Source organism: Mytilus galloprovincialis, chromosome 3 (genome assembly GCF_965363235.1).
Source record: "Mytilus galloprovincialis chromosome 3, xbMytGall1.hap1.1, whole genome shotgun sequence".
NCBI classification, from domain to species: Eukaryota; Metazoa; Mollusca; class Bivalvia; order Mytilida; family Mytilidae; genus Mytilus; species Mytilus galloprovincialis.
Window position 1 is genome coordinate 80,658,967 of NC_134840.1, and position 25,197 is coordinate 80,684,163.

At 32.2% G+C, this 25,197-nt stretch overlaps 1 protein-coding gene across 1 annotated transcript; it reads left to right on the plus strand.

Moving 5' to 3' along the window:
• The first annotated feature begins 13,979 nt into the window (after positions 1–13,979).
• On the plus strand, positions 13,980–24,593 carry LOC143066592 (uncharacterized). Its single transcript, XM_076239464.1, has 3 exons — positions 13,980–14,282; positions 21,248–21,605; positions 23,476–24,593. Exons 1-3 carry the CDS (start codon positions 14,097–14,099, stop codon positions 24,504–24,506), a joined length of 1,575 nt encoding a protein of 524 aa, XP_076095579.1. The 5' UTR covers positions 13,980–14,096; the 3' UTR covers positions 24,507–24,593.
• The last annotated feature ends 604 nt before the right edge of the window (positions 24,594–25,197 follow it).

Here is a 25,197-nt window from a genome sequence, read left to right on the forward strand (position 1 = left end):
ACACAAATTAAGAAATAAACAAATGAATGAAAAATGTTCAACATGTACAATAAAATATAGTTTTAGAAATCAGGTTAAATTGAAGTTCACATGAATACAGATTTAATGAGGTCGACTTAATCACTTGCAAGTGAATACTTCATTTTCAATATTATTTAACATAATTTGACAAAATTGAACCATTTTGGCTGCTGAAAGCGAATTATTATTTCACTATTTCAGTTTTATAATTGATTGAACAAAAACGAATCATACTTTAGATCTTTATACATCTCTTAGCTAGTGCCCCTTTAAACATACTTGAAGGACCATTTACACTCAGGACCAAGTCATCAGTAGGCAGTACAGATGTATTAAAACAACCTAGCATCATATTGCTAGTAGCAGGAGTAGTATTGTCAGGTAAATTTTGTCTTCTTTTTTTTAAATTTAGTCAATGAACAATCGAAATAGAATGCTTTTATCTCCCTATTACTTACATTGTACATAGAGGTGATACTTCTTTGACAAATTCTTGTACATGAGAGTTGTCTGTCAAATCTTTATTTCACAAAGAATGAATTTCATAACAATGAACTGAGCTCAAAGCAAAGTACTTTAATAATACACTTAGACAAAGAGCTAAATCCAGTGATATACTTTGTACTGCAGGTCCTTCACGAACATCAATCGACCAAAACCATATCCCAATAACATGCCATACTACATGGTTGGATCAGAAGTCCTGAAAAAGACATGATTTTTTTTATCGTATTTTAAGTATATATGCACAGGTTAAAACTTTTTTGTGGTATAATCATTCAGTATCTAGCAACTATCAATTTGCTTCATGCACAAATTGATATAGGTTGAGTGCCCCTCTGTTGGAAATAAGAACACACCTCCACCTAATTTTAGTCAACTGATGAAAAAACATTCAAAACTATAAAATGTTATCTAAGACTTGTCAGTATCTATTTACCATTGCCAATGAATCAGTGATATATCGTACACATAATTATATACATGCAAGACTAAAATTTTAAAGTACATATACAAATGTCCAAATGACAAAGCAATTATAGGCAACCATACAGCCTTCAAAAATGAGGGAAACTGTCCCAACATGAAAAGTATGCATTAATACAATTGAGAAGAGTAATGGCCTGATTCACAATTCCACTAATAACAGGTCGGGAACATCTACCCTTCAAATAAACCAGATGCTCCACAGGGCGCAGCTTGATACTACAGCAGAGGTCGAACCCTGAACAGTGGGGGCAAGTATGGACACAACATTAAAGCCTGATAGAGCTCTGAATTTGGATTGTGGTTTGTTTTTGACAGGTTTTTTTTTTTTTTGTAATCTAAGAGGACAAATTATTCATTTTCTGCACTATTGAAGCAAGATTTTTCATTTTCATTAAAGCAAGGGACTGATTATTCATTTTCACAACTGTATTTATGATATTCAAAAACATACAATTTTTAAATGATTTGTTTATTATAAACAAAATATTTGTGTTTCCTTTAAATTTTTATTTTGACATTTTTTTTTGGCATGCCGAATGCTATAAATTTTATTTTGACATTTTTTTTTGCATGCTGAATTGATGTGCACGCAACTGCGTGTTGGCGTATAGGGAGCTACGCGCCTGAATACAATTTAATTAAATATATTAAAATAACTGGGAATCCTCCCCCTTTATAAGTAGAGACAATCCATAACCTACATCTCAGAAATATTAATCTTAAATTTATATAAATGAAAAGTAAGCTTCCATAAATAAAATTCAACAATGTTTCTTAAAATTAGTAAAAGTGGTTTATAGTCGTACGGTCATACCCCAACATGTTGACCATAGATAGACAAACAATTCACTTGCATTCGATTCGCATTTGAACTATGTGTTTGTTAATGTAAACCGTTTCAAATGTGAATTAAACTAATTCAAATTAGGTGTGAACTCAGTATGATTGTCAGGTAGTTTCAAACTGAAAGATACTTTTAAGGGAAGGGAAAGAAACGGATAAAACCATGTGTGTTACAAACACTGTTTATTCAAGTCAGAATCCTGGATCTCAATAGTACTTTCATAATGTCAAATAAAAACATGAATATGATAGTTAGATACAATACTACATGTATTTATTACGTATTAAATGACATTTATTTTAGTGATTGGTAATTAGGAAAAATCTGAAATTCAGGTGTAAATTGAGACAAACAATATCACTGAATGCAGTTTCTAGTCAAGTGACCAGCAAACATGGAAATCTACCTTTTGAATGAAAGGAGAACTCTTACATTGAAAATGAATGATGTAAATCTAGATTTTAATAATAGCCGAAGGGAGCTCACATTCACAACAGTCAAAGCATTGCTGAATTAGTGAAAAAGCATTTTTCTCATTAACTTGAAAATCCACCTATTAGAATGGATAAAACCCGAATTTTAAGACATAAGGTCCGAGACCACAATTATTTCGTAATGCATTTCTTTTAGAACATAAATGAAAATAAAAAAAATCTAACCTGCGCTTTCTCAAAGAAACTTTTACAGTGTGTTGTACTACTCTTGGGAACAATTATATCAAAATAATAGAAAACTTCATCGGCTCTAATTCAAACTATGAACAATTTTATGTTTAGGGCGTCTTGAAATCTTTTGACAGCTTCTGAAGTGCTAATTTTAAACCTTTTTCAGCTGGACCAAATCACTATACTTTCCTTTAAAATTCTGGACTCATTTTTTTTTACAGTGTAATTTGACCCCCCCCCCCCCCCTACTTGCAATTTGAGGCATTAAACATGGAGAAATAAATTTGGAAGGGGTATAAAAATTAATGGCAAGTAACCAACTGTCAACACTAGGGACTATATTTGTGAACAACGAAAATCAAGGAACGACAATTGTGGTCTCGGACCCAATAAATTATAAAATTCCTGATAAAAAGCGGTGCTGAGCATGCATGCATGTAATGTGCTTGAAACATATTCAAAGAATAAAGTTTTATAACTTCCTAATGTCATATCCAAAATTTATCAAAACCTAAAGAGGAGTTATCTTACTGTGGATTCCTATATTTTTCGTGGATGTCAGTTCTCTTGGATTGTTGAAAACTTGCATATTTATCGATATTTGATTTTGTGGTTTTAACAATCCAGACAGACAAATAGCAATAAGGTGTTTAGGAAAACATGACCTAAAACCTCCTTCATATAAGACAAAAATACATGGGAACTCATACTGAATGGTCAAATGTGTTCAATACACCTTATCGCTAATCCCGGCTGACCTGGCCGCTTGAACTTTTGACGCATACAACTGTAGCAGGGTTGCTTCCCCTCAGTACAGGTAGAACATATAAAGCCCTTAATCAACTGAGCTAGAGAATGGATTCTTTGGCTCAGTGGGTTAACGCACTAACTGTCACGCAGACAACTGGGGTCGAATTCCGGTGGTGACGATATGAATTTGTAGAGTAGATACATGCTCTGCGGTTACACAACAATCACTTTTCCATTGTGGCGTCAGATATTTTGTTTTATGACGTCAAAATTTTACAGGAACCTGTGTGATATCCAGTAATGGCGGACAAATAGCGATAAGGTGGATATGAAAATTGCAGTTAAGATGGTAAAATCACAAATCAGCTGTTACTGTAAATGGACTAAAAGTATGACTTTTGAGCAAATTTAAAGGGAAATGACAGGGAAGGGGCCAAATAGTGTTGAAGGGGAGCAAATGCCCTTTAATTTGGTATGCAGGTTTCAAAAATAGAGGGAGAATTAGAGGGAAAGTTGAGTCATCTTTTTAGACTTCAGTTAAATAATAACTTATGAAGTTTAATATGTAGACTTACCTTCTAATTCTAAAAAAAAACCACACTACTCAGAACTATGACCAGAGATAATACAATTGTATTATATGTCTCTGCTATGACTATGTCGAATTCACTTTGACTACTGATATGCAAACCTAAAAACAGAAAAATATATCATAAAATAGTGATTGAAAGATTCATAACACTTTGAAAGGATAATTCAGACACGTGTTACACGAACCAATGTTTGTTTACAAATAATAATGTCACGTGATCGCGCTGACCTCACATGTTGCATCGCCCTTACAATCCACTAATACATAACCCATTATCATGCAAACATGCAACGTGAATGTGATTGGTTATCAAATAATACAGAAATAATGCATGTACAGTTTATGAAGAAATTAGTTCATCAAATAGATGCGATTTTCACTTTTGACACGAACAGGTCGGGTTGACATTTCTGTCATCGGGGATAATATTGAAATAAATTGGATAAAACTGACCGTCAAAAAGGTCTAGAGAAGCACATCAGTAGAACCTTAACATTAATAAGTAAAACTTACCAAAATTTCTCTAATTAATAAACTATATAACTGAAATTTCACAAAGATAACGGTAAATAATTTTGATGATGGTAATGATGCTGGTTAAATTGGCGCGAAATAATATTCTTACTCCTATTGCTTTACGTAAAAAAAAATGTATAGAATTGAATTTGACTAAAGTTGAGCATAAAAAAACGTGAATATGCAAAAGCCTGGTAATATATTAATGATAAAGTGTGTATAAATTTCCGTAAACGAATTTACCCGTATACTTCACTTAGAATTACATTTGAGCGCAAGATCTTTATTTGTGAATCGGTTTATATAACCCCGGTTGAACTCAGTCTCAGGGTCGTATTATAACGGAATTTTTTGCGTTGCTTTTAAATCATTGAGGCCATCTATTTTTATTACGGGTTTCCACATCTTTAAATCGGAATTATAGAAAAAATGGAATGTTGTTAGCAGAATCAAAACAGAAATGATGAACACTGCAACATTTTCAGCAAAACATAAATAGGATGGAGGATCTGTGTATTCACATTATTTGTAAAACTCTCCTTATTCCTGTGAAGCGTGTGCTTTACATCGAGGCTTTCTATGCTTATCATCGACGCCACAGTACTTCAACCAATCAGACAACGTTTATTTGGGGCATTCGACCTATTTTAACTCAGATTTTGGAATTTTTTAATCGAAATTATAGAAAAATGGAATGTTGTTAGTACATATAAAATAGAAAAAGATGAATACTATTAGCTAAAGCAAGTTTGGATGGGGTTCTGTGTATTTACATTGTTTGTACAACTCTCCTTACTGATGCCATATTTTGGAATTTCCGTGACCTAAATGGTTCGCGAAAATTAATATTTTTATATATAGTATAGTAACTACACAACTACACAACTACACAACTGCACAATTACACACTGACACAATTGAGCTGAGTTGGATATATATCGACCTTATGCAAATGAATATCAATAAATCGGTAGACTCATTTCGGTTTGAAAAAATATCCAGACAAAGTCTGTATTTTAAGGTACCACACTCCGAAAAAGTGAAAACGTCCTCCTTGCTACGCTACGTCACCGCTGTTTCGAACGTTTAAAACTTTATGAAATATTAATTTCATTTTTCTCGCATTGGGTCGATAGCGCTGCTGTTAGACTGTTAGTTCCCGGTTGTACTACCAGCAGACCAAAAGTCAGTGCGTCGGCTCTGACATTGTAGATTATTGCGTTGCGTTGTGTATTTGATCGTAAGTTAACTAAGTCTAAGGCGATAAAGATATAACTACGTCTGCCATTATACGTTTCTATTCAATACAACATAAAGTATAACAATTACGCGACGTCACAAAGATAGCGGCCGTACCGCAAAAAGGTACGTTAATATTAGCGCAATTCTTAACATTCTGGGGCCGCAGAAAATGATATTTAACTTAAATTTGAAATACAATATGAAAAATTCGTAAATTGTGACATAAAAAGAAATAAAATCATATTTAAAGTCTCTCAATAGTATTTTAACTGTTCACGTCTGAATAATTTAACACTTTTACAAGTCTATATAATAACTGGAGTTAATTGAACAGTCTATACATCCACTAATTTCTCCAGGGCAGAACAGTTCTCCAGGGCAGAAAAGTTCATTCACTGTCATCATGTGTACTGCGTATTTCCAACGGATAGAGCTTCACAATCGGACGGTTGGTGATTCCTGTGTCGGTCTTGATAACAGCTGATCGAATGAGTCCATCCTTTCCACGAACTAAATCTTGTACAACTGCTAATTTCCACATTATACGATTTGTGTCATTGTGTACTTGTACAATGTCACCTATTTGTATTGTTTGTTCGTTTCTTCCAGATGTACGGTGAAATTCACGGAGTGACGTCAGATATTCGTGTTTCCATCTTGAGCGAAAATGGTTGATTAGTTCATTATTTCTCTGTAAATTTTTATTGAGTTTCACGTGCAAATCTTCGGAAGTAGCACTGTCAATATTCTGTTCCGATTGGTTGTCAAGTCGACGACCATATAAAAGGTGCGCTGGCGTCAGCGGTTCGGGATCTTTAATATCAGTAGAAATGTGAGTTATCGGACGATTGTTTAGAGTTCCCTCGATTTCGATTACAATTGTATTCAACATTTCCGTAGTGACACATGACTTTCCTAGTATTGCTTTAATTGACTTTTTCGTGAGTCCAATTAGGCGTTCCCAAAAGCCTCCAAACCACGGTGCTCGGTTGGGTATGAATTTCCACTCCGTTCCTTGATCGGCAAGTTTTTCTTGTATTCGGTTGTCTTTGCTTGATCTTGTAATCTTTTCGGCGGCTGCCTTGAAGGTTGTTGCATTATCGAACAACATAATCCTTGGTGTAGATCTCCTAGCGACAAATCTTTTAAAAGCAAGCATGAAAGACTCCTCGGTTAAATCTGTGACTATCTCCAAGTGTATAGCTCGTGTAGCGGCGCAAGTGAATAAACAAATATATGTTTTGCTTAATTCGTTGTGTTTTCCTTTTGTATACAAAGCTCCTGTGAAATCAACGCCGGTTACTGAAAAAGGATAATCGTAGTTGACTCGATCTTTAGGTAGCGGTGGCGGATCGGGTGCGCTGTAAGGCATTCCTGATATTTTAATGCATTGGACGCATTTACGAATTTGTGATTTTACGCACTGCCTTATTCTCGGTATCCAATATTTCTGTTGAATATATGCGATTGTACTGTTAAGTCCGGCATGTAAAGTCTTTGTGTGTGCATCCATTACGATTAAGGACGTAAGACTGTGGTGTGTTGGCAATAACAACGGATATTTAGTACTCTCCTTCACAGGTGCGTTTTGTATTCTCCCGGTACAACGTAGTAATCCATTTTTGTCTGTATATAGTTTAAGTTGTCGAACAAGTGGCACTTTTTTCTGTGAAGATGAATTCAAGCTTTCAATTTCATCCTTAAAAGTTTCCTGTTGTACTGTCATTATTAGAACTTTTAATGCTTTACATCGCTCCTCAACACTGATAAATCCGATTGACCGTTTATCTTTTGAATTCCGTATATTCTGTATAAAACGCATGACGTATGCTGTTACTCTAATTGCTTTTTCTAAAGAGCTGTATCGTTGTATATCTATACATGAAATTGTCTGTGTTATAGCATTTGTACTTTCATCGTCTGTTTTTTCATCGCTAACAGTTATCATCGTGCTGCATTCTTCAATTTTCCTCGTCCATGTCGGCCAATTCTCACGATTTAAAATCCATTGTGGACCGTTCATCCATAAGCTGTTGTTATAAAGTTGTTTAGCGTAAATTCCGCGAGTTAGGTAATCAGCTGGATTGTCATCTGTTGGACAATAATTCCATTCAGCATTCTCTGTTAATTTTCTTATTTCTTTAAGTCGATTTGCTACGAACGGTTTTAAGATTTTTGACGATTTAATCCAACTCAAAACAATTTGACTATCGCTCCACATATACACATGTTCTGTTGTTATGACTTTAAGAAGATGCGTTGCTAATCTGGCGCCGATAAGCGCGCCCATAAGTTCTAAACGTGGTAATGAAATCGGTTTTACGGGTACTACTCTATTTTTAGCCATGACGATGACCGATGAATTTGCTGTAACTAAGTAAGCACAAGCTCCGTATGCTAACTGACTGGCGTCTGTGAAAATATGTAGCGACGTTTTCTCGTTAATAACTCCTTCCGTTAACATTCGTGGAAATACTATTTTGGTAGCCTCCTCGATATCTAAAGCTATTACCTGCCATTTACTTCTCAGTTCGTCGGACAAACATTCATCCCAATCCAACTTTGCCTTCCATAAAGTCTGCATAAACAGCTTAGCTTTCACCGTAATTGGCGTGATTAATCCAAGGGGGTCGAAAATTCTAGAAGATGTGCGCAAAACCTCACGTTTTGTTATCATTTTGTTCTTTTCCATAAATTCAATCTGTTGAAATTTCAAATCGTCGGATTCCCTATCCCATGTCATGCCTAAAATTTTGACTATGTCGTCATTGTCGCCGATCTTGTCTTGTCCTGCGACGTTCTGTAATTCCGTACTATTAGAATTCCAAGACCGTAAGTTGAATCCTGCCTCTGACAATAATTTTCTTGACTCCGTGTAGAATTTTAAAAGGGATTGTTTATCGGTAAAACTGGTTAGAACGTTATCCACGTATAAATTTCTCTGTAATTCTGTTGATGTAGTTGACGGATTGTCTCAAAATGTTTCATTAGCGTGGCGCTTAACATGAATGGCGAACAGGTGGCGCCGAAAAGTACAACCTTAAACCGGTAAGTAATCAAACGGCTTTCTGTGTCCATGGGATTCTCTAACCAATAAAATCTTGTGACATCTCTGTCATCAACATCTAATTCAATATGCAAAAATGCTTTTTCAATATCCGCTGTAACTGCATATTTATACATTCTAAAGCGTACTAATATCTCCGTCAAATCAGTCATAATTGGTGGATATGTTGCTAGGCAATCGTTAAGACAAGGACTACTGTCGTTCGCTCTACAGCTACAGTTATATACTATGCGTATCGGGGTGGTGACTGAATCCTTTTTTACGGGATGATGCGGAATGTAATGAACCTTGTTTGTGCATGTACTTTCATCACATACCTTTTCAATGAATCCTCTTTGTTCTTGGTCTGTAATTATCTCACCATACTTTCGGAACATCTCGGGATCCTTCTTAAGGCGACGAATAACGCTTTCCGTTCTGCGTTTTGCGATGTCTTCATTTGTTGGTAGTTCTGGCGCATTCTCTCTCCATGGTAATTTCGTAATATACTTATCATTTTTCTTCGTAATAGAGGTTTGTAAGTAATTTTCAATTGATTCAGCTAGGTCTGGATCATTTTGTTCTTTAGCGTCAATTCCCAACGATTCAAGCTGCCAAAATTTTTCAAGATCGCACTCTTCTTGTTTGTGACATACTAGTATATTCATCATTGAGAAAGATGCATTACTGGTTCTTGTAGGGACAGGACCGGAAAGTAAATATCCAATTTTCGAGCTAACTGCAGTTGGACCGTTTCCACGCACTATTTTGTCTTGAACTATGTCCCAGTAGAAATCACCTCCAATTAATAAGGATATTTCAAATTGCTCTCCATCCATGACTGGGTGTGCTAATTGTAGACCACGTAAATATGAAAACTTCTGCGTGATTCCTATGTTGTGGGTTTGAAGTGGTGAAGCAATGGTTGGTACAATTAAAACTTTAATAGGGATTAATTCTCCTTCTGTAGACTTAAGATTAATTGTTGTTTTGTCAAGATTTCTCACCTTTTTTGTAGTACTTCCAAATGTAGCTATACTTAATGTTTCAGACCCTTCTTTTTTAATGTCCAATTTAGCTGCTAGTTCTTCGGTTATAAACGAGCGCTGAGCTCCCTCGTCAAAGAGTATTCTTGCATCTATACATGTATTTTTGTGAACGACTGGACTGAATGCGGTTTTCAGTAAAACAGTGGACCTTTCTTCGCTAGCGGTATACAACATAGAAGTTTCTGTGTCTACTTTATTTTGCGATTGTTCAGTTTCAATATGATGTTTATTTGAGTACGAGTTCTGTTTACATAATGAAGAGTGATGCTTCCGGTGGCAACACTTACACGTATTCTTGGATTTGCAATCGGCTATTTTATGCTTACCTAAACAATTAAAGCATAACCTCTTTTCTTTTATAATGGCTACTCTTTTATCGTGATCTATGACATCTTTACATTCGTTAGGCCAGTGGTTTCCGTCACAATATGTGCATTGTTTCTTCCGATTCGAGTTGAATGATTTGTCTGTTGTGTTTATCGGACGGGTTTTATCTGTAGTTACTCGTTTAACGCCTGTTATGAAATTTGCGCTAGGTGTTGCGGTTGAATACGTCTGTGTATAATCTCCGTATCCGGACTCTTGAATAGAAATCTCTTTACCTATCGCGTTTCGAAGCGATTGAATATTCCAACTGTCGCTCCCGTTTTCTCGTGTTATATTTTTTCGTACTTCATGCAGTATCTTCCCGAGAATTACTGGTATCAATAACGATCCGTACATTTCCTGACATTGTCCGAGAGACTCTAGACACCGTATGTAGGCTTCCGATTTGTCATGAAATGTTCTCAAACTTTCTAATGTATCATGTGGTGCGGGTATATCAAGTAGTGCTCTCATATATGCATTAATGATTTTATGTGGTTGCCCATAGCGGTTTCTCAATAATTCAATTGCTTTGTGGTAGTTTGGATTTGTCATGGTCAATCCTGAAATTACGTTTGCAGCTTCAAATTGAAGCAATGAGTTCAAGTACGAAAATTTCTGAATGTCAGTTAATGTGTGATTGTGATGAATCGTGGTCTCGTATGAATCCCAGAAATATTGCCATTGTAGAATGTCTCCATTAAAATTGGGAAGAGATAGCTTTGGTAGGCGATGGTTATTACTTGAGGTAGAACTTGACTGAGATAATGGCTGACTTGTGTGAGTAAAGGGGTTTGTGTACGGAACAAACTCTGGTGCGTTTGAATCTAGTATAGAAGATGTTGCGTTTGTTACGGGCTTTAAGAACTTCTTAAATTTTCGAATTTTACCCTCTAAATCTAAATAATACTCATCTGTTTCAAGAATTTCATTTGTAATATCTTCTGATTCGACTGCATTTAATATCTGTTCATCTATTGAGGCTAACGTCTTCTTTTTCTTCTCAATTGCTTCGAGCAATGTTGATACTTCCTCCGTGTCTATTTGTGAATCTCCGATGGCTTCCTCCAGTTTTTTAAAAACTTTTGTTACTGCTGCTTTGTTCCCCGCTCTCAAGGATTTTAATCGGCTGATGTCCATTCTCTCCGTTTGAAGTCACGGCACCAATGTGAATTATTGCGTTGCGTTGTGTATTTGATCGTAAGTTAACTAAGTCTAAGGCGATAAAGATATAACTACGTCTGCCATTATACGTTTCTATTCAATACAACATAAAGTATAACAATTACGCGACGTCACAAAGATAGCGGCCGTACCGCAAAAAGGTACGTTAATATTAGCGCAATTCTTAACAGACATCATTTATAACATACTTGTCTTAATTCTAGGTTGATAATTTAAGAAATTATGAAGAACATAAATGAAAACTATCATCAAATAGTTTTGCATCTGATTTTTCTTGGAAAAATTTATTACCTATAACATGACATTGTTTAATATGAAAAAGGAAACCTCAACCAGTCATTACTCTAAACAAATAATGAAATCTTTATAACACGCATAAAATTTAATATATTAAAAGAAAACATTAATTAACTTTGAATTAACCTTAATTTTCTCTCCTTGAGTTCTTTTAAAGATAATTCGTGTTCTTTAACCGCAGTCTAATACAAACATAAAATAAAATTAAACCACATGCTTCTTGAGGTATCCCGCATACCTAGTCATCATCTATACCATTCCATTGTATGTAGATATTGATAACGACATCCCATTAATAAATATATCCAATGTGACATTGATCAAAACTTCATATTCCCCTTCTGAATATTGTACGTTACGCGCGGTGATATACACCACGTTATACATAAATAGCGATAATATATATTATATAGTCATTATCGTGTTCACAATTCTTTCAGATATAAAAATATAACAAAACCAACAAAATGTCATAGAATAAATTATTAAATCAAAGTTTGTGAAGTGTTTTATTATACAAACAAGGAAATAAAAAAGTATGTAAATTATAATTTTATGTTCAGAAATTAAAATTTCGTAGGCGGTTAGGGAGCTACCATTTGATTTTTATGGGGGGGGCTAGGATGAAATTTGAAAAAAATAGGCAGGACAGGAGTTTTGAGTAAAAAAAAAGGCAGGATGAGACAATTGCCAAAAAAAATAAACTAAAAAAAAAAGCAGGACCAAACAGAGTGAAAAATAAAAAGGCAGAACAGAGATTACAGCTAAAAACAAATGTAGGACAAAATTTTTCATCATAGCGCCCCCCCCCCCCCCCCCCCCCCCCCCATAAAAATCAAATGGTAGCTCCCTTAAATGAAACAGTTTTTTCTCTTGTCTTAGTAAGATAAGAAGATTTGATCACCATTTAAGTCATGTTATATGTTCTTGAGTGAGCAGATCTTCACATCTCCTTAGGCACGGGAAATAAATGTATAGTGTCTCTCCTAACCAACTTTTCAAATTATGAGATTGAAGTGTCAGTTTAAACATATTTATTTATAGTGATTTGGGAAACATGTTATTGTTAATCCCTTCCACTTTGCGGGTGCGACTTTTTTGTAATATACAAGGGTGTCTTTTACGTGCAAGAGATGTGGCTCTGTGAAGTATTTTCTAATTAAAACAGATCGAAACCTTGTTGTTTTGTTATTTTAGACATAAAAGATCATAAAAATAATATTAAATGAGATGAGACAATAACAGACATCGTCATCTTCTTATAATTTATGTTTTCTGCCCGTTTAAACAATTTAAGGTATTCATCTGTGTTAATGGGATCATTACAAGGTATGCAAATATCCATAGAAAATAGTCTAAGGACAGATTTGAAATTAACAAAGTTAGTTGAACCCGTCTTAATACCGAGCCTTTCATGCCTTATTTCAGATAAAACCAATCTTTTAAAATTAGGTGTTCAGTCGGCTATGTTTTAATCATTCCCAGTTATGTGAAATTATATTTAAAAAAATATTAATTTCTTACAATAACATTCCATTATAAGACTATGAAATAAACTGTTAAGTCAGTCAAACCTTTTTTAAGATATGTTTAAAATATTTCTTTTTGTTGAAACGTCTGTGAAAACACGTGTAATTAATGTTATTAAAGATGTTGCGTTCTATAATAGGGAATAAACATCATTTAATTGTCTGAAATTATGGAATCCTCATTATACATCTTTGTACTGTTGTAAATATGCATTCATTTCTTCTTAAAATTAACCACATATGGTATATTTCACTGCAGTGTATGACAAAGGGGACAACCCTGTGTGATTCCTCACTTGAGGTTAATTATTAAATTATTACACTGATTGATAGTTGGTGGCTTATCATAAAGCAACAAATAATCATGCATTTTCAGGTCAATACACAAAGACAAAAAAAGATTATAAAAAAGGATTACGTTGGAAAATTATATATAACTTCCATGCTATAAATGTTACAAAATTATGCACAGGTGTTTTGATGGATTTAAAAAAAATTATCATAAATCTGTTTTTTCCCCATATAATGAATTTTTGACACAGCTATGTCATGATGAGAAATCGGTTAAATTGAAAGTTTGTGGTTAACCTTTAGCTATTTTTTTTACCTATATTGAATCAAATAAGTTATGTAATTTGTAACCTGTCTTGCGGTGCATTTTTAATTCGAAAAGAATAAATTAAGATGCAAATTGACTTTCTGTCGAATGACATCTTGTTTCATCACGGAGATGAGTTGTCGACATTAATTACAACATCCATACAGGTTTGGTAATAATATAACATATCGGCTTAAAAATTTATATTTCAAATTATTATGCAGATATCAATTAAATTTATATCGCTATATCGTGTCAAATATAAACTTGTTTGATATAAATCAGCTAATATATGTTATCAATCATTGAATGTTTTATGTATAAGCATTCACTTTTCATTCTCAAGGAATATGTGCAGATCTAATTAATTTCTTTGTATAGAGATGGATAAAACTACGGCAGTTGAATGACTACTATAGTGATAGAAATGCCTTTGATATTATGGAATATAGTATTAATTATCTTATTAATTCGACGCGTTGACAATAAAGCAATGATGATTGAACCACCGCATCGGTCCAGTTTATGGAGATATGACAAAACAGTACCTGTTAACACAAAGGACGATATGCTCAACTGCGGGGGATACGAGGTAAGACAAGCTATTTTACATAAGAATATGTCAGATGTTGTCAAAGAGAATGTTACTTAATGTTATATTTCTTGATATATAAAATAATACAGATCGTACGTTGTACGAAATCATAATCGTTATATAAAACTATTTTGCATAAGAATATTTCAGATGTTGTCAAAAAGAATGTAACTAAGGTTATATTTCGTAAAATATAAGATAATACAGATCGGGCGAATCCATAACTGTTATATAAAGTTTTATTTTACAATTAAATACGTCAGATGCCATTGACAAGTTGCTTTATATCAGTAGTACGTCTTAACATTATATAATAAAACAGAATGTACGAATTTGTAAGTAGGTTTAATGAGTTGAGGTGCCACATCAAACACATACCTTCATTAAAGTAAACATTAGTCATGTAGATGAAATTTTAAGAATTAAAACGCATATGGAATTTAAGCCAGTTTTTAAAGTACAGTCGCAAAATGATGAAAATGGATACAAACTAACAGCTTTAAATATAAAAAAGAAGATGTGGTATGATTGCCAATGAGACAACTATTCACAAAAGACCAAAATGACACAGACATTAACAACTATAGGTCACCGTACGGCCTTCAACAATGAGCAACGCCCATATCGCATAGTTAATTTTTAGGTCTATACTTTTTTGTCAGTATTTCAAATCCAAATAATATTGGAACAGTTAAATATTATACAGAATAGTAAAATTTATCAACCGTCAACATTTCCTGAAGGAGGAAAGGCCTTAGTCTATTTATAATTTCTATGAAGGGTGTTTTAATTAAGAATATGTTTTAAATCATGTCAATACCAAAGCACTTATTACTGAGATAATGATACCTCGGTGACCAACAGTATACTAGCAGCGGTATGAACCCTGCACTAGTCAATAATCGCTTGATTGATTTCGTGATTTGAGCAATGTTTTTATCATCACTGAATTTTGTATAATTCATATGAAATTATTAAAACTTTGGGACTCCAGGATTTTAATTTTCAAATAACGATTTGCTATATAACAAGAAAACAAATGTAATCCTGTTTTGTGTTTCATAAATCATTTTAAGGTTATGTCATTTAGTTTTTCTTGTTATTAACAAAATAATGCCTTTTCCTTATATAATCCTTATGAAATGTGGTATTTTTTCACAACACGAAGCTAAAACAAAACTGATGACATATACTACATATAGCATTTTTTGACACAGCACGGTATACTAGAAAGCTACATTTATACAAAGACAGCAAAAATGATTTGATGTTTTGTTTACATCCAAATACTGATATTACACTAACACGGATCTAGCTTTAAATCAACCGAAGTAAAATAGTGTTTTGAATCAATTAAATGGAGGGGGAGGCAAACGACAAATTATCGAAAGAAAAAAAATCTTGAATAACATTTTTTGGTCAATAGTGTACTAACATTGTCGAAATTATTATATGTGTTTGATAGTTTTTGGGGTAACAAAGACCAAACAGGTACCATACCTTGCAATTCATTGGTGATACAGTTACTCCATTACACATGATAACTTAAGCATCCCCTCTGATATTTAAAAATAAACTCTTATAACTCCATTTCCTGGATATTTATAGACCGAATAAAATTGCAGATACACTCTTTAAAAGAAAATTACATACACTTTAACACATAAACATTTTTTTCAAAGTTCAGATGGGTAAAAGACAAGGAAATCCGCTTTCTTCGAATGTTTTTATATAATGAGTTAAATGTTTATAAATAATACATGACAACTAAACATATTCAAAATGTAACAATTGAAGACCCCGGTGTTAAAATACTTATTTTATATGATCCTCATGAATCTAAAGTTGTATTATTTTGCATTATTCGATTATATGCAGACATGGTACTGAATGATTGTATTTTAGAGGGTGATACCACAGATAAAACAAAACAAAAACTCCTCAAAAGAGCATTAATTAAGTACACTCAACATGCTACATATACATTGTACATTGTTCAAGGACGAAATTAGTCATGAATGAAAATGATTGAAGAAAAAGACCACAAAAGTTTATTGAATTTTAAGTTCATTTGAATGTGCAAACCTAGAGAAAAAAATCAAAATCCGCATGAACTCCTAAATCGACAAGGACCAGTTGCTATCAAAAAATGTCAATGCAAACTCGGTCAAAAAATTGTTTCTGGTTGAACTTTTCCCCAGAGGAAACCAAAACAAACATCCACAAAAGGATCCCAAACATGTTCAATTATGTATGAAAATGTTACACCTTGAGAAAATTGATCATTAATTTGAAAATAAAAATTCTTATCTGCAATCAAATTAAATATGCCATTTTGCATGACGGAAGTACAAATAACCCACGTAGACCACCTTATTATGTGGTTTACAATATAAGTTAATCACAGTTCAAAAATTTAAATCAAACTGGTAAATAACTTAAGTATTGAAGATTCGTACTTTAGAACAATAATAATGACATGCTGCAAGAATAAATAAGAGAGACATGAATTTCTTGCACAATTACTAAAAGATGAAAGTTTAAAGGGATAAAATCAGAATCTAGTTTAGTTTAATATGATTTTTTTAAGGACATGTACTTATGTTGATTACAAAGTAATTAGAATACAAGAAAGGAATCCGAAAACTGTCATCAGAGACACTTAAGTAAATGTAGTATTAATGAAAAAATATTCAAAGATACCCCGCTCGAATAAAAAAAAGTTAAAAGGCTAAATAAGATATGAAGTCATAGACCATAAAGAAGGGCAAACAAATCGTTTTACCAAATACAGCTTCTGTAATCTATTCCTGTTAAAGATAATCTTTAGTAATTCGAATAATTCAAATTTTGTAAATAGTAAGTTTATGAATATACCAATATGAAATAAAAAAAGTTAACTAAAAAGTTATTTTTTCATAATGATAAACATTGCTAAGGGCATATGTCTACTGTAACCCATGGCTCCAATTGCTAGAATGATGAGAAGTGTGAATTGTAAGTTATATAGATGTATGTAGATCTTGCCTTTATTTTTTTCAATTTACTTAAACCTTTATCTATAACATTTTGTTTTATCAGTTTAAACACTATACAAAGAGGGAAAGATCTGGAACCAACACAAACTTCTTCTAACGAAAAGAAAAAGAATTAAATTTGTTTTAAAAATCTAAACACTGCACCTCCATATGTTATTTAATGGAATAATAAATGGTGAATAAAAACATGCAATAAACGATATACTAAATAATACAAGAAAACAAGGCAAAACATTGAAAAAATAATATCATGTCAAAGATTGCTAAAAAAAATACTGAAATCATTAAAATTGTAAAAAAAAATATTTTTACAACGTGTGAAAACTATTTTCGATAGCAAGGTTTTAAGAGATTGATTTTAATCAATGTAAGCCATGTTAAAGTTTACTATTTTTTTATGGTTCAAATAGTTATACTATGAAAATAAGTAATATATATTTAAGCTTGAAATGAAATATTTCAAACTCAGTCAGGCATTGCACTTAAATGATGAATTGCAAATAATATGGGATATTAATCTTTTGATTGTTTTCAGAAGAAAAAAAACCAAATAAAAGCATGAATCTATTACGTTGATTATCCTTGTGTGTCCTTTTTTTTCTTCAAATCAAAATATTTGATGCGGTTCGACAAAGATGTCATATTTATCTACTCATTTTGCTAGCTATAAAACCAGGTTCAATCCACCATTTTCTACATTAGAGAATGCCTGTACCAAGTCAGGAATATGACAGTTGTTATCCATTCGTTTGATGAGTTTGAACTTTGATTTTGACTTTTGATTTTGGATTTTCCTTTTTGAATTTTCATCGGAGTTTAGTATTTTTGTGTTTTTACTTTTTTTTTTTTTTTTTTTTTTGATGATATTTATATTCCAATTTATCAGTTATCATGAAAAATTATCGCTAAGTTGCACAAAATAAATAATTATAATGTTGCATGCGTTTTATATCAACAGTGAATGTACTGTAGTACAAGTACAACTAAGTAATCGTCATTAATTTTTAGTAATGATGTTAAGCATTACAGTTCAAGTTCAGTCTGTAATAACGATGTAGTTCAACCTTGACCAAATACTAATTTCATAAGTAATATTAACATTATTACGAAATCAAGGTATGTATGAAAAGGTTAACCATTTTAATGAAAAAGTCATAATGTAGAATAATAATATAAAAAAAAAAAAAAAACAATGCTACAATAAATTTTATGGAAATATTCAATCATAAAATCTTATGATATTAACATTTGTTGGCAAGAATAATAATTTTTTTATTATTGTAGCTATATAAATAAATGAATAATTTTATCTATCATTCATATTTTATACTTGTTATGCATAAATGAAAATTAACCAAGTTTTAATTGGGATTACCTTCTTTAAATAAATAACCTATAACCATTATAAGTATTATTATCTTCATTATTATTATAATAATATCATTATAATTAATAATACTATTAATATATGAAGGTATCAGACATATATCAGGGCGCACAGAGACTCTACTCTGAACAAAATACATAACAGTAAATCTTCCTTCTTTCTCTTGACTAAAGTGCGTATGTCAGGTTGCATAGTTTAAGGGTTTTTTTGTAATCATGGACACAGATGACAAGTCGTTCATTTTGAAACTGACACTAATTAAATCATTGCTGTCTATCTTGAGCGGAGTCTGTTATTTAATACGTTTTGAATCATGGAAGAAGAACATGCATTTCACAATGAATCATGGGATTTTTAATAAACAAACAGTAGGAACAAATACACGATTTCCTTATTGTTAACATATCATTTATATTGTCATGCTGACATTAATTCTGAACTTTTGCCGCCATTATTTTTTCGTTGGTGTTAGTAAAACAATTGATGCCTTCTTTTGTCGAGCCAAAAATAAATCAATGTTGTATACTTTTTTGATAACTTAGATCGAACATTCAACTTAACACTGTACTTTTTGTGCAGCATAACGTATAGTAAAATCGGCATTGTTTGTTGTTTGTTTACGAATGTTGACGTGTCTAGCTTGAAGCTTTTTTTTATCGTAGATATGACTTTTTTTTGTTGTGGTTATTGTATTTTAAATGCATTTTTCTTTGTTGTGACATATGATTTTAATGAACAATATGTTTTCATTACTTGAAGTACTTTACAACAGTGATAAAAATCTCATTGATGAGGGGTTTTTTTTTGCGCGTATATTATAAATAAAGCTAGTTTGTTTATATATTATACTTGTTATCTTTCTTGTCGACTTGGTGAACTTATTAGAAAAGATTATAATCATTATTTTGTTTTTATCAATGCTTCTGATGTTTTTGGGGATAATCATCAATTCGCTAGTCAAGAGTTTAAAGCAAATAATTGAAGTTCTTATTTATTCTTTGCATTAAAATTTTGCTTGTTTTGGTTATGTGCATTGTTCAAGATTGCATCTTCCTGTACTGTTTATGAAGTTTTGTATGAAATATTTTATCAAACACATCGACCGGTTTTAAAATGTTAAAACGGCATGGTTTCATATCAGCAGTTTAATTTCTTTGATTATGATTTGAATGATTGTAAGTCTTATTTTATTATTTAGTCTTTTATAAACTTTCTTAAACCAGTCACATAAACATATGCATGTCCCTAGTTCTGTCCCTTGTTAGTGGTTGTCATATGTCATATGTAACAAGCTTTTTTTGTAATTTGGAGATTTTTGTGTCTATGCCAGATCTTTTATAGTTCGTTTTGCCAGTACCACTGTATTTGTTTCATTCACATGGTCAACATCGTAAAGGTGTTTAAATGTTTTGAATATATTATATTCAGTCTGAATAATATACTAAAAATGTTCATAAATTGTATGAATACACCTATGAAACAAAATAAGTTATTCGGTGCAGCACTTTCTGTTGAAGGCAATTTCGAAAATATTGACGAAAAAAAGGCCAATTCAACATTACTTAGAATTTGTTATTTGTATCTATTGACAATTCTATATTAGGTACTTATTTGTTTTAAGACAATTCTCCTTTATTCTTATCATTTCTTTTTTTTTCGATACTAATAATCTGTGAACATTCATAAAAGAGGGACGAAAGACACCAGAGGGACAGTCAAACCCATAAATCGAAAACAAACCGACAACGCCATGGCCAAAAATGAAAAAAAGACAAACAGACCAACAACAGCACACACGACACAACATAGAACACCAAAGAATAAGCAACACAAACCTCAAAAACTAAAAACATATAAGTCTATTTTGTTGCTAAAACTTACAGTACACAAAAGAAGCATGCTACTGGCATAATTTCAAACCTATTCATAAGGTTTTAAGAATTCCGGTGTGTAAGAGCTAAATAAAGGCAACAGTAGTGTACCGCTGTTCAATAGTTATAAATCGATTAAGCGAAAACAATGGCCATTACTATTATCTTATGAGAAAACTCTATTCACCTGTAATAATTTAAGAAATATCTGAAGATGATTTTTTTGCCAACTTACCACGGAAAAGGCATTTCTATTATCTGATTAATCACTATCATTTCATTTATGTTAATAAAAATAACAATGATATTACCGATATTAATGATACTACTACTACTACTACTACTACTACTACTACAACTACTACTACTACTAATAATAATAATAATTATTATTATTATAATACTAATCAATTATCACGGTAATAATTAAGATATCAAAAATAGGACCAAGAATAATCGTGATAGTTCATTATTGTCATATCATCATTATCACTATTATTATTTAATCATTATTATCCTATTATCATGTTGACATTTATTATTTTACGTTAGACTAGACTAAATAACACGATAGCGTAAATTATTAAACATTATTTACATACAAATGTATGACATATGTATTTCCCTATTAGTTAAAACATACTTATAAATCAAACTTTATTAAAGGTACAATGGGAGCAGAATGGTGGTATGTGTGGCGTGTGTGGTCAACCTTTTGATGGCCTCATAGTGAATGGCGCAGAGTACAGGACTGTCAGGTCATATAAACAAGGAGCCTATGTAAATGTCACAGTTGAGGTAAAAAGTAATCTCCTTGGTTTTTTCGAATTTCGTCTTTGTCCAAGAAATGGTTCAAAAGAAACTTTAACCCACGATTGCTTCGAGCGAAACATGCTTTGGATTGAAGAGTCCTGGAGTACTCGTTACTATGTTGGGAGTCAAGGTGGAATTTATGATTTACACGTGCGTCTACCAGCAGATATTTCATGTACGAATTGTGTTTTCCAGTGGAAGTTCAGCACAGGTATAAATAAAAGTTTGCAGATTCATAACCTTCTAACGTAACAAATGATAAACCTGGAAGTTTGCTAGGTCAATAGTATATTATAGTGGACATTTAGTCCCCGATTGCATCTACAGCTTAGTAGTCATCACTTCTTTTTGTTTCCTTATTTATTGGTTAGTCTTATGAAGACGAAACACTAATCCGGCGAAACAAATTAAAAGCCTTGTATCTGTGATGAGTTTTTATTGTTTTATTTAAGGGCTATATCAATATCTCTTACAATGATTAGCCCCGACTTCAGTGAGAAAAACAATTATGAGTTTTTAACATACTATTCAGATATAAGGTTACACAAAATAAGAAAAGTTCACACCAAAAATTAATTCTACACATTTCTTAAATATATTCACAGACTGATACAAGTTTTTTGTCTATTTTGCGGTTTGTATTTGTTTGATTTACATAATTATACATATGGTTTGGGACGTTTTATATGACAATAGTTGTGCAGATCGTACTAACAAAAAATGGCGTTCACATTTTTTACTTATAATTTGCATAAATTAAATTACGTCTCATGAATCAGTAACCAATACGTGACTGTAACTAGATGAAAGTTTTATTTTTATAAATGCAACGACATGCACTTGAATTAATAAACCGGTATCCCTTTGTAATTAATATGTATTCTATTTGATAATTAAATCAATTAGCAAATCACTTTTCATTCAAATCTGAATTTCTATAATAGGAGCTCATTTAATGATTTAGCAAATCTTTAAAGTGATGAAGGTCAACTGTTGAGTCGAAATATTTGTCTTTCTGCGCCAATAATTCTAATAATTTTAGTCTATTAATCTTGGCAGTATTGTTGTACAAATCTTTAAACTAATACAATTTTGAATTTGCATAAAACTCGTGATTTTTGTTTTAAATGAAAATCGATCAGAAATACTACAATATCTCTTTTAGCTTTTTAATGAAATTCTTAAACTAGAAAAAATATATGAACTTAAGGAAAAATGTACTTGTGATAATCGTTATAAAATGGTTCCATAGAAATTTATTAATTTTTTTCGTAAGATAATCTATTTTTTTTAATTTAATTTCCTTTTCAATTATATCATATAAAAAAGTAAAATACCAAAAACAACAAAACTTCGAGGAACATTCCAAACTGATAATCTTTTATCAACTGGCAAAATCAAACCCTCAAACACATCAAACGAATGGATAACAATTGTCATACTTGCCTTTGTTCAGACGCATTTTCTTATGTAGAAATTGTGGATTAAACCTGGTTTTATAGTTAGCTTAATCTCTCACTTGTATGACAGTCACATAAAATTATATTACATTGACAACGATGTTTGAACAAAACACAGAGAGCAAAGTGTTTGTCAGTACCATAGTGTATTACTTATATATTAAGTGTACAGTGAAAAAATATCGAAAGATTACGATTTGCAGTTTTCAATATAGTGCTTTTCAATGCCTGTACCAAGTCACGAATATGACAGTTGTTATCCATTCATTTGATGTGTTTTATCATTTGATTCCGCCATTTGATTAGGGACTTTCCGTTTTAAATTTTTACATGTTTAAATAAAGGCAATATCGCTCTTCAATAGTCATACAGTCATTAAACTGAAACAAATCCGTATCACAAACCAACACATTAATTATAAGAAAAAGAAAAAAAGAACAACAGAAACACCGAACTGCTAACAAACGCAACATACATAGAGACGGAATATATGACAACAACTGCCATATTCCTGACTTGGTCAAGGTCATTTTAAGAAAATAATCAAAAGAATTTCATAAATGATATATGATTCATAAATAACACAATTAACACATTAATAATTGTTTATATACTTTGTAGGCTATAGAATGGGAGGGATCAACGAATGTCAGTGTATGGGTTGTGGTAGGCAGGAAACATTTTATAACTGTGCTGATATCGAAATACAGTCTGATACCTTATTTAGTGATAGAGCTTTCATTTCCACGGACACTAATATACATAAACCATTATTTTTAATATCTGATAGAAATCTCACCGATTCTAATATAGAACGCTTTCGACAGACTTTGCCAGTTTACAATAGTCCCAATGCTTATGAAATCCGCAAAGGTGATAGCTCTAAGCCAAAACCTTCTTACAATGACAAATTGCAACAAACCAAAAACATTGCAAAGAAAGTTTCGAATGATGATGTATCTAATATCAAAGAGAAACATGTACATGTGAATTGGATTAAACCTTCATGGCAGACGGGAAGTCCACACATCAAATTCCAAGCTAACATGACATTTCCTCTGAAAATTACTCCAAGTAAAAAGAATGTAGAAAAGAAAAAATCATTTTGGGAGAAAAAAATTGAAGAATCGTCACCCTCGACGACTTGGAATACAGTATCGAGAAGTTCAAAAGAGTTAACTTTTTGGGAAAAAATCGCGGCAAAAACGACGCCAAAAATTCTGATAAAACCAAAGCCTGGAAATCTTCTTTTAACTAGATTTGTCCCTTTACAACCAGATATTTACTATTTTCCGGGTAAAAGTGATTCGATAACGTATCCTATGTTTTCACAAACTCGCCAACCTTCAACTTCAAAAAATGGAGAATGTTACTCAACTTCGCCAAATTTCCGGTGTAAAGCAAAAGGTCGATATGCACATACTCGAGGCATTGACCAATGGTGTCTAAACAACTGCAGGTCCAATCATTGTGTCAAGTTTATGTGTGAATGTGGATGTGATGATGTTGTTGTAGTCCCTAAAACAAAATGCCACGCCGTTGGAGCATTTGAAGATATTTATGGAATGGATGAATGGTGTTCTCAAATATGCTCCAAAAAATCGTGCCCTCCAAATGTATGTAGCGTGAAAGACTGTAGAAATAGTTCCTAAAACTTATGTTCCATTATATATCAGATATATGATGCCTATATCAGTATTATACGTTGAATAACATTTCAATTGATTTTTTTTCATACATGTGTTATCAGTTATTTAATTTAAGAATAACAAGGTACTGCAAATATTTGTTAAATCTTTAATAATACGTAGAATGAAATTCAAAACAGTGTGGTTGTGGCCATTGATTGACAAATTAGATTCATCCATTGACTGGGACAATTTAGGGGAACGTTTGTCTGTAACGACCACTGTTCACGACGTACCTATGATAGACATTTAAACTGTGGGGTCACCAAAGGTTTCTTAACGCCTTTAATTATAAAATAATTCGAAAAATTAATCAGGAATAACCTTTATGTTTTGATTTATATAATTGATATAAATCAAAACATCGTGTTATTTCTGATTAATTTTTCGAATTACTTTATTAAGGTGTTGAGAACCTTTGTTGACCCCATAGTTTAAGTGTCTTTAAAAAGTACATAGTGAGCAGTGGTCGTTACATACAAACGTTCACCTAAATTGTCCCAGTCAATGGATGAATTTAATGTGTCAATCAATGGCCACAGCCACACTGTTTTGAATTTCATTCTAGATTGTCAAATTCTTGACTTTAACTCGATGTTATATTCATTTCATTTATTTTTTTTTCTAATTAAATTATAGAACTGCTTAAAATATC

What these genes read in the sequence shown, in the direction of transcription:
- LOC143066592 (XM_076239464.1), top strand. Translation starts at nt 14,097, where the DNA reads ATGACTACTATAGTGATAGAAATGCCTTTGATATTATGGAATATAGTA. An exon ending in TCAACTGCGGGGGATACGAG is followed by an intron (nt 14,283 to 21,247) that starts GTAAGACAAGCT and finishes ACTTTATTAAAG; the next exon opens with GTACAATGGGAGCAGAATGG. An exon ending in CCAGTGGAAGTTCAGCACAG is followed by an intron (nt 21,606 to 23,475) that starts GTATAAATAAAA and finishes TATACTTTGTAG; the next exon opens with GCTATAGAATGGGAGGGATC.